The sequence below is a fragment of the Vombatus ursinus genome, unplaced genomic scaffold (genome assembly GCF_900497805.2).
Source record: "Vombatus ursinus unplaced genomic scaffold, bare-nosed wombat genome assembly UNPS02014808.1, whole genome shotgun sequence".
In the NCBI taxonomy this organism is placed as follows: Eukaryota; Metazoa; Chordata; class Mammalia; order Diprotodontia; family Vombatidae; genus Vombatus; species Vombatus ursinus.
Window position 1 is genome coordinate 2,223,595 of NW_020954586.1, and position 13,409 is coordinate 2,237,003.

At 45.0% G+C, this 13,409-nt stretch overlaps 1 protein-coding gene across 3 annotated transcripts in view; it reads right to left on the reverse strand.

The window, feature by feature from the left end:
* Positions 1-6,140: 6,140 nt before the first annotated feature.
* Positions 6,141-13,409, reverse strand: part of INPP5D (inositol polyphosphate-5-phosphatase D) — a 134,886-nt gene continuing 127,617 nt past the window's right edge. For 2 of the 3 annotated variants that reach the window (XM_027875252.1, XM_027875250.1), the window contains 2 exons: positions 12,057-12,657; positions 6,141-7,379 (listed from right to left, as the gene is read on the reverse strand). In XM_027875252.1, the coding sequence (XP_027731053.1) occupies positions 7,377-7,379; positions 12,057-12,657 (604 nt within the window). In that variant the 3' untranslated portion in view covers positions 6,141-7,376. Of the gene's footprint in view, positions 7,380-9,797; positions 9,870-12,056; positions 12,658-13,409 lie in introns of those variants that run through there. The other variant, XM_027875253.1, reaches the window with a different exon arrangement.

Sequence of the window (13,409 nt, forward strand, 5' to 3'; positions counted from 1 at the left end):
AGGTCATATAGCTACCAAGTGCCTGAAGCAGCATTTGAATCCAGGGTTTCCTGACTCCAAGTCTACTGCCCTATCCATTGTTATTTCTTTTAAAAATGTTTTTTTTTTTCATACATTCTTGATATTTTATCCCTCCCAATTGCATGTAAAACAAATTTTAACATGCTTTTTAAATTTTTTTTATATTTTTAGGCAATTGGGGTTAAGTGACTTTCCCAGGGTCACACAGCTAGTAAGTGTCAAGTGTTTGGTCTGAGGCTGGATTTGAACTCAGGTCCTCCTGACTTCAGGGCTGGTGCTCTATCCACTGCGCCACCTAGCTGCCCCGACATGCATTTTTTTTTTTATTTTGAGTTCCAAATCACTGTTACTTCTTATGAATGTATGGGTAGATGGTGACCTTTACTAGTGGAAAGACTACTACCATTTAGGACGTCATGGATCTGTCAGAATGTTTTAAAAAAAAAAACAGTGGAAAAATTCTTATCCTTAATTTTTAAAAGTTGTGTTTAATTTCGGTTCTTTTTTATTTTAAAAATAGGCACTTCTTTATATAAAGAACAGAAAAGAGGGTTATATATGCCACTATAAAGCTCTATTGTGCTCAGCTTGGCTTTTAAAACTATATCTATAAAATTTATCCTATAGTAGTATTGTTGGGTCACAGGGCATGGGTATCATTCCTAATTGCTTCCCAGAATGGCTTGACCAATTCACAGTAAGTTATGATTTCTGGGCCTCAGTTTCCTTATCTGTAAAATGAGAGGTTTGGATGAGATGAACTTTGAAGTTTCTTGCAGCTTTCTCTGAAGTAGGAGGAGAATGCTGCCAACGTCTAAGGCTCTCTGAACTATAAACTTATTGGGGTAAGTGGTGAGTTAAGGAGGTTAACTCTGTCTTCCACTGCCCAATCATTTAGTGGGAGTTTTGATATGCCACTGTTTTGGTCAACATAACAACAGTGGAAAGAGAAAAGGGAGGAAAACGGTCTGCAGGAAGCGGAGGTTGCTAGTTGTGTCTAACTCTTTGTGACCCCATTTAGGGTTTTCTTGGCAGAGATACTGGAGTGGTTTGCCATTTCCTTCTCTAACTCATTTTACAGATGAGAAAGCTGAGGCAAACAGAGTGAAGTGACTTGCTCAGGGTGACACAGCTAGTAAATGTCTGAGACCAGATTTGAACTCATGAGGATGAGTCTTCCTGACCCCAGGCCCAGCACTCTGTGCACTATGGCGCCCCCTAGCTACCCAAATTTGGAACTTGGGGTCTACCTATTTGAAGAGACCTGCCAGAATGTGTCCTGGACCTAGAAGCCTAAGACGTCACTAAGTCGTTAGGAGGAAGGACACGCAAGGACTCCATCTCCAGAGGGTGAGGTCATGGTCCACTCCTAGAGGTTTTATGTCAGTATGAAGGGGACATCAAAGTCACAGGATGATAGGATAGGATCTAAAGCTAGAAAAGACCTCAAGACTGTGTGGTCCAACCCTCTCATTTCACGGATGAGGAAACTGAGGCTCAAGAATGTGAATCAGCCTCTCTGCGGTCACACTCAATTCTCTGTAAAGGAATCCTTGCTACCTGCCTGGGTCATACAACGAGTGTTCACAAATACTTTGGGGCAAAGAATCACTGGATGAATAATCAAAGTGACCGGTCTGAATTCTTGAGACAAGAGTGCATCGGATGACCGCCCTTTACACCCCACTAGGAAATGGAAAGAACACGACAGGCTCAGAATTATCCGAGGCAGAGGGGAAGCCTTAGCATGGAATGGCGTTCCCAGAAAAGATGCTTAGGAGGAACCAATTTGTAGCATCTCTGAACACAAGCACATTAGGACGTTGAGCTGCCAGCTAAGCTGTTGGTAGTGAGGGTCTCAGCCGATGTGTGTCAATGATCACCCATGGTGGAAAGCAGTGTGTAGATGGAGAGCCAGATGGGACCCTAGCTAGCAAATTTATGAGGCAGCATTTGCCCTAGGCAAGTCACTTAACTTCTGTTTGCCTCAGTTTCCTCATCCAACAAGTGGGGATAATAATAGCACCTCCCTCCCAGGGAGTGGTGAGGATCAAATGAGATATGGATTGTAAAGTGCCTGGCACATAGTAGGAGCTATATAAATGCTTATTTCCTTCCTGTCCTTTCCCATTACATAAATTCACAGAGGTGGGAGAGTAAATGTTGAATGTGAGAAAAAGCTCTTTGTCCAGTTTGGTTGGAATGTAGAATATGTTGCTCTCAGATTTCTAATGTATGATATCGATCTATAAAGATAGGCTGGAGCCAGGCTGTGAAGGGATCTAAATGTTAAACAGAGGAATGGGTATTGGATACTAGAGGCAATGGGGAGCCACTGAAGAGTTTTGAGCAGGGGAGTTACCCAGGCAACCCTGTGCTTTAGGAACATCATTTCGGCCTTTGGATTGGAGAAGGAAGAAGAGATTGGGAGAACAGTGAAATAATTGAGGTCAAAGGTGATAAGGGTGGTTGAGCAAAGGTGGAGAAAAGGGAGAAGAGACAGACAGAAAGAATATTTTACAAAATTTTCCAATTAATAAGCATTTAATTAATCTCCTTCACCCACTCCCACTGGAAAAAGAAAGAAGAAAAACCCAACCTTTGTAATAAGTATGTATAAGTAAAGCAAGACAAATCTGATGGGGGGGGGTAGTGTCTTGGTAACCATTTGTGGGTGAGTGAGAATGTTTCAAACCATGAACAGTGGGAGCTATAGGACAGGACGAAGCCATTTGTCCTCATTTCTCCTCCAGGATTTAGCACAGTGCATTGCCAGGGTAGGAGCTCAGTGAATGCCCTGGAATGGATAAATGAATTATCTCTCCTGAAAGTCAAGGGTTGACCCTCCTCACTCTCTTCTGCTGTTGCTGTTCAGTTGTGTCTGACTCTTCATGACCCCATTTGGGATTTTATTGGCAAAGATACTGCAATGGTTTGCCATTGCCTTTACCAGTTCTTTTTATAGATGAGGAAACTGAGGCAAATGAGGTTAAGTGACTTGTCCAGGGTCACATAGCTAGTAAGTGTCTGAGGCTGGATTTGAACTCATGAAGAAGAGTCTTCCTAATTCCAAGTCTAGTGTTCTAACCCCTGTGCCACTTAGCCGTCCATTTCTTTTTTTATACTATATTTATTTTTTTAACATTCATTTAAAAAAATTTGAGGGGGCAGCTAGGTGGCACAGTGGATAGAGCACCAGCCCTGGATTCAGGAGGACCTGAGTTCAAATCTAGCCTCAGACACATAACACTTACTAGCTGTGTGACTCTGGGCAAGTCACTTGACCCCATTGCCTAACAAAAACAAAAAAAAATAAAAAAAATTTGAGTTCCAAATTCTTTCCCTCCCTCCCATCTGTCCCCCACCCATTGATAAGGCAAGCAATATGATATCAATTATACAGATGAAGTCATGCAAAACATATTTCCATATTATCCAAGTTCATTACCCTTCTTAACTTCTATTAGCCTATTCAGCCTTCCCACCTGGGAAGATACCTTTTCCCCTGCAGCCTTATCACCCTGCAAATGCTGCCAGTTCTTTGACCCCTTCCTCCAATTGGTAAGTTCCTCCTGGAACCTCCATTCTGAGGAAGTGTCCAAGCCAAGTCAAGTCAACAAGTATTTGTTCAGTAACTACTGTGTGCCTTGTACCCCAGACGCTGGGCTAGGTGCTGGTGATACCACTACATGGGCTCTCTTGCTCTCTTGACTCTCTGGACCTCGCCACTCCGCAAGGGAACAATCTTCCTATGGTGGGGCCCTCCCGCCATCTTCTCTTGAGATCTGATCAGCTCCTGTGGATTCAACTATCATCTCCATGCAGATGACTTCCAAGTCTCCACATGCAGCCCTCATCCCTCTCCTATCCTGCTTCTCCATCTGGATGCTCCCCAGGCATCTCCAACTCAGTGTGCCTAAAATAGAACTCACCATCTTTCCCCTTCACTCTGCTCCTCCTCCTCATTTCTCTTGTTCTGTCCAGGGCGTCGCTAGCCGTCAGCCCAGTTCACCATCCGGCTGTTATTCCTGATTCTGCACTCTCCCCTCCCCTCCCCCATAGCCAAGCAGAGGCCAGGTCTGGTCAAGCCCACCTCTTCAGTAACGTATGCCTTTGTCCCATTCTCTCTACTCACACCACTATTCCAGCCTAGGTTCTCACCGCCTCTTGTCTGGGATATTGCGGTCGACTCCTTACTGCTCTGCTTAATCCAGAGGGATCTTAATCTGGGAGCCATGAAATTGTTAAAAAAAAAATTATAACAATGTTCAATATATTTGGTTTCCTTTGTAACCCAATGTGTTTTATCTCATGCATTTAGAAACATTATTCTGAGAAGGTAACCATAAGCTTCATCAGACCGCCCTGGAAAAAGGTTAAGAAGCCCTTGTCTAATCCACCCTCCACATGGTAGCTGCCAAATCGATGTTCCTAATGTATAGGTATGCCCATCCTCCTCCCTCCCTCCAGAAGTTTCAATGACTCCCTTTTTCCTCTAGGACAAAATACAAATCCCTGTGCCCAGCTCTGGAAGTCCTTCACAATCCTATTACAGGCAGATTCTGCGTTACTTCTCTCTCCCAACTTCCCTAGCCCTCTTCATACTGGCACATGACACGCCATTTCCTACACAAGCTGCCCGCTAGACTTGGAATGCTCTTCTTTCACACCTCCACATCTATTTCTCTTAAAGGCTCAGTTAAAATGCCACCTCCTCCAAGAAGCCTTTTCTGATTTTCCCCATTGTCAGTACTTCTCCCTACCTGATCGCTTTGTATTATACATATGTGTATCTATATCTATAGCCTTCTTTGACTTATCTGTTAACATGAGACCTCCCTTCTGTAGAAGGGAAGCTCTCTGAGGGCAAGGACTAGATCCCTTTTGCCTTTGTCTTCCCAGAACCCGGCACACAGTAGATGCTTAATGATTACTTCTTGGTGGTTGCATTTCTAGAGATGGGGTTGCCAAGCTCCATTTTTGGGGGAGGAGAGCAACTGAAGGGGTTTGAGGCTCAGTGAGAGAAGCCCTTTCCTTCCCTGGAAGGTTTCTAGGCAGTCTCTCTAGCATCACTCCTTTCCTCTTTCAGAGCCTCCACCACTTACCAGCTGCAAGACCTTGGGTAAGTCAATTCCCCTTTCCAAGTCTCAGTCTCCTCACCTGTATGATGGGGATGGCAATAATACCTATATCACTTACCTCACAGGTTTGTTGGAAAAATAAAGTGAGATAATGGATATGAAAACATTTTGTAACTTCAAAGCACAATAAAATGTGATAAATTATTAACATATCTTTCCAGAATATTAATAGTAATTTTCCACAAAGTTTAAGATATAGCACTCAATAAATGAGTGAATATAAAAACCTTAAGGACATACATATGTGCCATAGAGACAGCCTGGCACAGTGGATAGAGAACTGGCATGGGATCCAGAAAGACCCAGTTCAAGCTCTGCCTCTGAATCAGGCTGGCTGTGTGACCCTGGACAAGTCATTTAACCTCACAGTGGAATCAAACACAAAAGGGATCCCTTGGGTAACACATAGATTTAGAAAATCCACAAATTAACGTTATCTATATTCTATTGTATTTTTTCATATTTTTATTAATTTATTTTGATTTATCAATAATCATTTCCATATGCTCTGAGTTTAAAATTTTTCTCCCCCTTCCTTTTTTTCATATTTTGTTAAACATTTCCCAATTACTTTTTAATCTGGTTTAGCCCATCTGGCATGTTTGACAACTATAAGATTATGAGCCTCAGAGAAGATGGCAACCTGCATTGAGAGAGGGAGTTTTCCCACCTGGGAATTCCCTATACCCAAGTAACCCCAGGTCTACTCCCTATCCCTGTGCCCACATGCTATAATGCACTGGGGACCCAAATACAAAAACAAGACAGTCCCTGCCCTCAAGGAGCTTGTGTTCTAACTGCCCATAGAATCAACACTTGGAAGAGATGGGAGTGATTCTTCCATCTCCTATTCCACTGAGGCTCAGAGAGGGGGAATGAAGGGATTTGCTCAAGGTTACCCAAGTTAACAAGAGGCAGGAAAGGTCCATGGAAGGTGAGGCGGCGCTGAAGGCCATAGGTGAAATGTGACAAGCGGCAGCCGAGTGAGAAAAGCAGACTTTATTGACACATTTCTATACACAAACTGACATGTGGGCATACCAGGGCACTCACTCATACACACACACACAATACCTTGGTTTTCAACACTAATATTTTTTTCTCATTTAAGATAAAATCGAACAGGGTGAGGGGTGGGGAATCACTAAATAATTATCCCACTCACCCCACAAAGGGAATTCCTGAGACAGTTACAGAGAAAGGTGGAAATAGTCCAGGACCCAGAACAAGATGGGTTCATTGTAACACACATTGGGTGGAAGGGCACTACCTCCAATTTGAGCAGCAGTATAGAAGCAGGTGGTAGTAGGTCATTAAGTGTCAGGGGAAGTCTAGCCCCATCCGTTGGTATGTGAGACTCTATCTCCAGGAGAATGGGAATAAGTTAGCTTGGCCAGACCTCCTTGTGCTTAATAAACCTAAGGAAAGATTTCTGACATCGAGATGGATCTCAGCATCCCTCAGAGGCCAGGCCTGGCCTGAGGAAGGCATCCTTTTCTTGCTCAGCCAAGTTCCTTGGGGTTAACACTGAACCTCGAGTCTCCTTACGCTGCATTCTATACTATGCCAAATTAAAAGGAGTCTTTTCCTACTGACCTCACCAAGAAGCCAGAACTGCCCAAGACCTTATCGAGTCTATTTTGTGACTCCGTGACCACCAAAGATAAATTGCCTTGTACCCTAAGTCAGTGGCTGTGAACTCATGGCCTGGAAGGGAATAGCATCAGCCTATCTTCACCTAGTTTAGTCCCCAAGGCTTTGTTTTATGCTTCCCTGCCTGACCTGCCCCGGTCATCCCCATTAATGCTTTGCCCAGGCCACATGTCCCTCAGAGGGAATCAATGCCTAGGATATGCCCGGGCCTCACGTCTTTGGTTCGTTGACAGACTTCTTCACTCTCTCATTTGTACCTTATTCTCTCCTTTGGAGATGGCTGGCTGCTGGATCCATGCTCTAAGGCATCAGCAGTGGCCCCTGTGGAATCGTAACAGGTGGCCTGGTCACTTGGGTGTCTTGGAGTCCGTCTGGATTTCTCCTTTTTCTAACCCAAACAATTCCACTCAGTGAGCCAGTAGTGCAATGCAGTGGCCACGGAGGAGCCTTGTCCATTTCTTGAAAACAAAAAGCCTTGAAAACGATGTCAGGAACATCAGATTGGAGAGTGTGGGGGAGGCTTGTCCACCTTCTCTTTCAGGATGTGCCTGCTGGGGACACTCACTGAGGAGACCAGAAAAGGGAATGAGAGAGAGAGAGAGAGAGAGAGAGAGAGAGAGAGAGAGAGAGAGAGAGAGAGAGAGAGAGAGGCAGATGTTATGGTCTTACTCTCCTAGCACAGAAGAAGCCCAAGATGGCATCTAGTCCATGGTATCTGGCCCTGCCTTTGCAGATGCAGATGAAGAAAATGGGGCCCAGAGAGGTTAAATGATTTAGGTCACGGAGCCAGAAAAGTGTCTTAATGTCTTCTGAGAGGTAAAATACTGATTTTTAAGTTTTTTTATGACTTCTCTCAACCCCCATTCAATTGAATAAATGTCTATTAAGGACATACTCACAAGGTGTGAGCTAAAATAAAATATCTGCAATACCTACAATAGAACGCAAGCTCCTCGAAGGCAGTCTTTGCATGCCCTGTGCTACCACAATGCTTAGCACATATGAAACATTTAATAAATGTCTGTTGAATGGAATTGAACCGAATTAGCCATCCTTAAAAAAACCCAAACTATGAATCAGCCTCCAAATCTTTCCCTGCTTCTGCAAAGTCTTGGCCTAAGTGACCTGAACTGTCCCCTATTCTTTGTCTGCTTCTTGGTCTATCATTTATGGCTTTCTCAGGCAATCTTCTTCAAAGTCTTACCCACTGATGTTTTACTCTCTGCCTCCAGCACCTCTTCCCTCCCTCTCCCTGGCCCAGCTTGCCAGCTTTTTTCTTTTCTTCATTTAAACAATTACCTAAATGCCATTCCTCCATGAAACCTAAATTCTAAGACAGGTAGTGAATTTCCCCTGTCTCCACCTTTTAAACAAGAGACTCATTGACCCATGAGCTGCAAGAGCTGGAAGGCCTCTTCTCCCACACCATCTACAACCAGTCCTTTGCTTCTGCAGAATGTTGATAAATACATTGATTTTAATCCTGGGTCAGTACCTGCCTGCTCTCTGCATGTCTTTGATAGCTCCGCCCTTCACTGTTGTCTATGTGAGGCTGTGAGCTCCAGAAGCAAAGATGATTTTCTAATTTAATTTGTATAATGGCTGGTATAACACAATAAACACAGAAAGGATTCAACTCATTCTGCTTGGTGGGCCTAGGAATGATGGAGAGATGTATGATGGGTACAGGTGGGTGACAGAATATTTCCAGGGATGACCCATGACTAGGAAGTGAGGTTAGGGACGCTATTGAGGAAATGTATCACGAGAAGAGAAGGTGGACCAGTCCTATCATGAGAGGGATGCAAGACAGAAGGATGGCCCAAGGGTTTGTGAAATGTCAGAAGACCTAGGCCAGGGGTTCTTAACCTTTTTTGTGCCATGGATTCCTGTGGCAGTCACACTAGTGAAACCTGTGGGCTCCTCTAAATAATATTTTTAAACATATAAAGTAAAATGTATATGGTTACAAAGGAAACCAATTACATTGAAATATAGTTATCATTTTTTAAAAAGCAAGTTCAAGGATGTCAGGTTAAGAAGAGAAAAACCTCCTCCATGTAGAGTATATGAGACAACATGGACAAGATGTGCCCAGGATGAGAAATCATGGATGGGTCACGCTATGTCCTGATGGAGGGAATCCCCACATTAATGAGCTCATGGCTCCCTTTAAATACTGAAATGTGGACAGAAGATGGAAGGATGGACAATGTAACCAGAAATGAATTCAAAAGAGCCACAAGAATAGTGCAAAGCCTAGAATGATCTGAGCCTTATGAAAATGTTAAACACAACAGCAAGGATCTTTTTTTTAAAAAGGTACTTTTAAATAAGGCAGAAGAGTCCAGTGCTGGGAGAAGACATTAACAGATGTCAGTGGATACTTTTGTCTTTTTCAGCAAGGAAGCATCATTAGAAGGCTTGTTAAGCATGCCTTCTATCTCTCCAGGTCCTTAATAAAAGCACTAAAAAAACTTAGACCAGAGAGTGAACGTCAGAGTTGAAAGGGCTGAACAAGCAAGAGATAGCTCAAGATGACATTTGTTTAAAGAAGCAAAGGAATGGAGACAGGTGAGAAGACAGGGAGAGATGGTAAAGCTACTAGAAAGGAGCTTCTTGTCTCCAGATCTCAGTGCTGGAGAATCACGGAAGTGAGATTGTCAGAGTCCCTCCAGACAATCTTGGAGAAACTGGAGCATGTGTGAGGTATCAGCTGGAGAGACACTGTCCCTGTTTCCCAAAAGGAGAAAAGGTAGAGAGGTGTTTGAGATAATACATGCCATCTGTTAATCACGATGTCAGTCTTCAACAAAATTCTGGAACGAGTCAATAAAAGGTACTTTCTCAGCGTTTAGAAAAGGAAGAAATGATTAGGAGGAGTCCATATAGCGTGCAAAAGTGATCTTATTTTAAGTAGCATTTTGTTGTTTACTGGAAATGGAATAAAATTTGGAGCCAAAAGACCTGAGGTTTGAATCCTGGCACAGGTACTCGCTACCAGGGTAACCCTGGGCAGGTCACTTTGCCTCTCCAGTTCTTAGCTTGCTCCCTCTATAAAATGAGGAGACTGGACTAGATCACCTGTAGGGTATCATTCATCCCTGAGTCTCCCGAGCCTGTGATTACTCAGGGGAATGTCATAGACACCATATATCCTGGTTTCAACAAAGCATTTGGCAAAGTCTCTCATGATGTCTTCACAGGTAAAATGGTGAAATGTGATCATTCCGGTAAATAGATTTGCAATTGATCGATTGACCTTGCTTTAAGGGTGTTGATAACACTTCTATAAACCTCTGTCTGTGGTCCTGGCTCGGCAGATATTTTTATGAATGACACAGTCAAGCTTTTCACATCGGTGGATGACACAAAACTAAAGGGATTATTAAGCATGTTATAAAACAGAATCAAGATCCAGATTCAATTCAAAGATTTAAGAGTCCTGAGATCTGGATTCATATTCCAAGTTGGCCACTCGTGTGATCTTGGGAAAATCACCTGACCTTGCTGAGACTGTTCCCTGAGTTTTAAAATGAGGGCTTGGATTACATGGCCTCAGAGGTCCTTTCCAGCTTTAGATGAACAAACGTTTGAGCAAAGAACAGGGATTAGAAAGAAGAATGCCACAAAGTCCCTGTCCTCAAGGAGTTTACAATACGGTAAAACGGAATACTCTAACTAGATCGATGAGGAACTGGAAGAGTACAACGATAAATTCAAGGAAGTTGAGCTCACGTGCGTCTGGAAGACTCCATGGGGGGTGGGGCACCCGAACTTTACATTGAAGGATGGGATGGAATTTAAGAGGTGGAAATTGAGACAACAAAGGAGGGTCCACATCCCAGGTCGGCTGGATTGTGTGGGGAAAGGCCCAGAGGTGGGAAAAGATGAAATGAGTTTGATTAAAGCATTGAATACATAAAGAGAAGGGGTAGGAAATGAGGCTGAAAAATGAGGCAAGAGTGGGACTAAGTCCTGAGTTTAGGTTCGAAAGCCTAATTGCATGGTGTGGGGAAAGTTGGTTTTTCAGCTGTTTATGCCAAAAAAAAAAAAAGATCTGGGGGGAGGTGTCTGTCGACAAGCAGTTTAGTACGAGCCACTGGTTTGGCAGGAACATGGGGTTGGTGGAGGAGACAATTGGGAGGGGTGCTCGGCCATGGCTAGCCATCCAGGCGCTGGTTGAGGGTCACACAGCCTCCCAGATGCTACTCTAGGTACTGGATGGAGAGGGAGGGAGTGGTTAAGGAAGGAGTCATTATGAAGTGAGATGTCAGGGCTGGGGGTGAGCTCATGAAGTTCTTGAGTGTCGTGCCAGGGATTGAGACGAAATGGTAATTGCCTTACAGAGTTCCTGGTAGCCTGTGCTCAGAGCAGCCAGGAAAGGTCAGTGGCAGTAGCTGCTCTGACAGCTGTCCTACGGCTCCTGCTGCTTTTAAAGCCAGGCTAGCTCAGATCTCCTCGCTCAGCCCTGTCCTGCCCTGCCTGGCCATTTCAAAGACCCTCAGAGGTCTCTAAATGGACAGAGCCCTCTTCTTGGGGCATTTCAGGGAGGGAGATGAGAGAGGCATCTGAATGCTTCAAAGGTCAAGATCCAGGTGCTACAGAGCTCTGATAATTAGACTGGGGAGTTAGATTAGAGTCATACTACGGAAGACTTGGAGCACCGTTCCAAAAAGTATGGGCTTTACTTGGAAGACAGGAGGGATCCACTGAAGGTTTTTGAGCAGGTGAGTAGTACGACCAGAGCTGTCCAACAGAAACCTTAATCTTGTGGCATGTTGAGGATGGATTAGGACAAGGAGAGACTGGAGGCTATTTGGGGGCTGTAGTTCAGGCCAGAGGCAATGTGGTATAAACTGGGGGGGGGGTGCTGCAGGAGTGGGAAAGAAGGGACAGGGTCCAGAAGCTGCACTATCTTGCAAGGGATTCTAGGAGATGCTCTGATCACCCTGCTTAGTGAGATGTCCTTGTAAAAGGGGCAAACACCAGCAAAGGCAAATGTACATTCTGATGGTGAGTCATTTTGGTTTTGCACAGAGGGAAGAAGCCCTCACATTGTACAGCTCTAAAGTTTTGGGCTCCCTCCAATGGCCTGTCCTCTTAGCTTCCAGGCCTCATTTGTGCCCTGGCCTTTCGACAGATGCCTGCTTTCTCGTTTCCTCTCCAGCATCAGCTGATGACTCATGCCTCTGACAGGTCCAGTCCCTCCCTTCCCGTCTTGCTGTCTTCCTCACTTACCTGCATCGAGGTCCTGCTGACCGGTCCTTCCTCTGGCCAGTGCTTCCCATGATGCGGGAGCTCAGAACTCTCCCGGTAGTCCCGGGCTTTGGAATGCTGCAGGTGTAACACAGCCGGACTCTTGGCAGGCAGAGGAGGCCTATGTGTCTGTCCTGGATTCCCCTGCTGACTCATTTCAGACCTAGCAGGCTTGACTGGCCTCTTGGCTGGGACTGGGGTTTCTGAGGGGGGGGGAGGTTTGGGCTTTCCCTGGGTCTTTTCCCCTCCCGATGTGGTCTTCCCCTCTGCAGAGGAGGAACAGGTAAAGGAACGCATCCTGGGCACGGGGAGGAAAGGGGCAGAGATCTGCCGGCTGGCCAACTTGCTGCTCTCGCCTTCTGGGGGTTTTGTGAGGATGATGGCTGGAGATGGAGCTCCGGGGTCCGGGCAGGCTGGGCGATCCTTCCTCAAGGCCTTGGGGGACTCTTGCTCTTTCCTGGGCACCGGCTTAGGGAAGGAACTCACAGATCCATACAGTGGATTCTCAAACATCTCCGGCTTTGAAGTCTGTTGTTCCTCTGCTGGCAAGGGATCCGCCATGTTCTTCCCCAAGTCACTGGGCCTGTAGCCATTGGGAAGAAAAGAAAAAGATGAATGGAAGAGGATCAAGTTAGAAAGTCACAAACACAGAAAGGAGAATATACAGAGTTGAAAGAAATCAGGAGAATAATGCAATTCAATTTACCTCCAATAGAAACTTTCTAACCCTAAGAATGATCTCAAAGCATAGTGGGCTGCCTAGGGAGGGAGGGAGCTGTCCACCACTGGGGATCCTCAAGCTAAGGCTGGGTGAATACTTGTCAGGTATACTGAGGGATTCGTGCTGAGTTAGGCTAGATAGACTCTGCGGTCCTGCCCAATTTTATCAGGCGCCTTCTAAACGTCAGGCCCTCGTAAGACTTTGAACAAGAAACGGCATTTCTTCACTTTGTAACCAAGGACAGTCGAATACTGCTTTCCTCCTCTTGCCCTTCCTCCCAGCCGTTTCTGACTCACCACAAACCCTGATTCAGACATTCTTTGGAGGAGTGGCTTCTTACCACGCAAACCATGTGACAGAAAATAGGAAACACATTTTAATGCCTGACCTGGATGGGATCTTAACGGATGCCTTTGGAAAGTATTCTGCAACCCGCTCTCCCAGAGCATGGGAGGCCAAAGAACCAGAACAAGAAAGCGGGAATCGAACAGAATTTACCTAATTGCGCCTGGCATGGGGGAAGATCATTCCAAGAAACCCTGCCCCTGCCAGTTTCTAGTTGTATGTCCCCTTTTCTGAGGCTGTTTTCTTATTTGCAAAAGGGGAGAAATGCA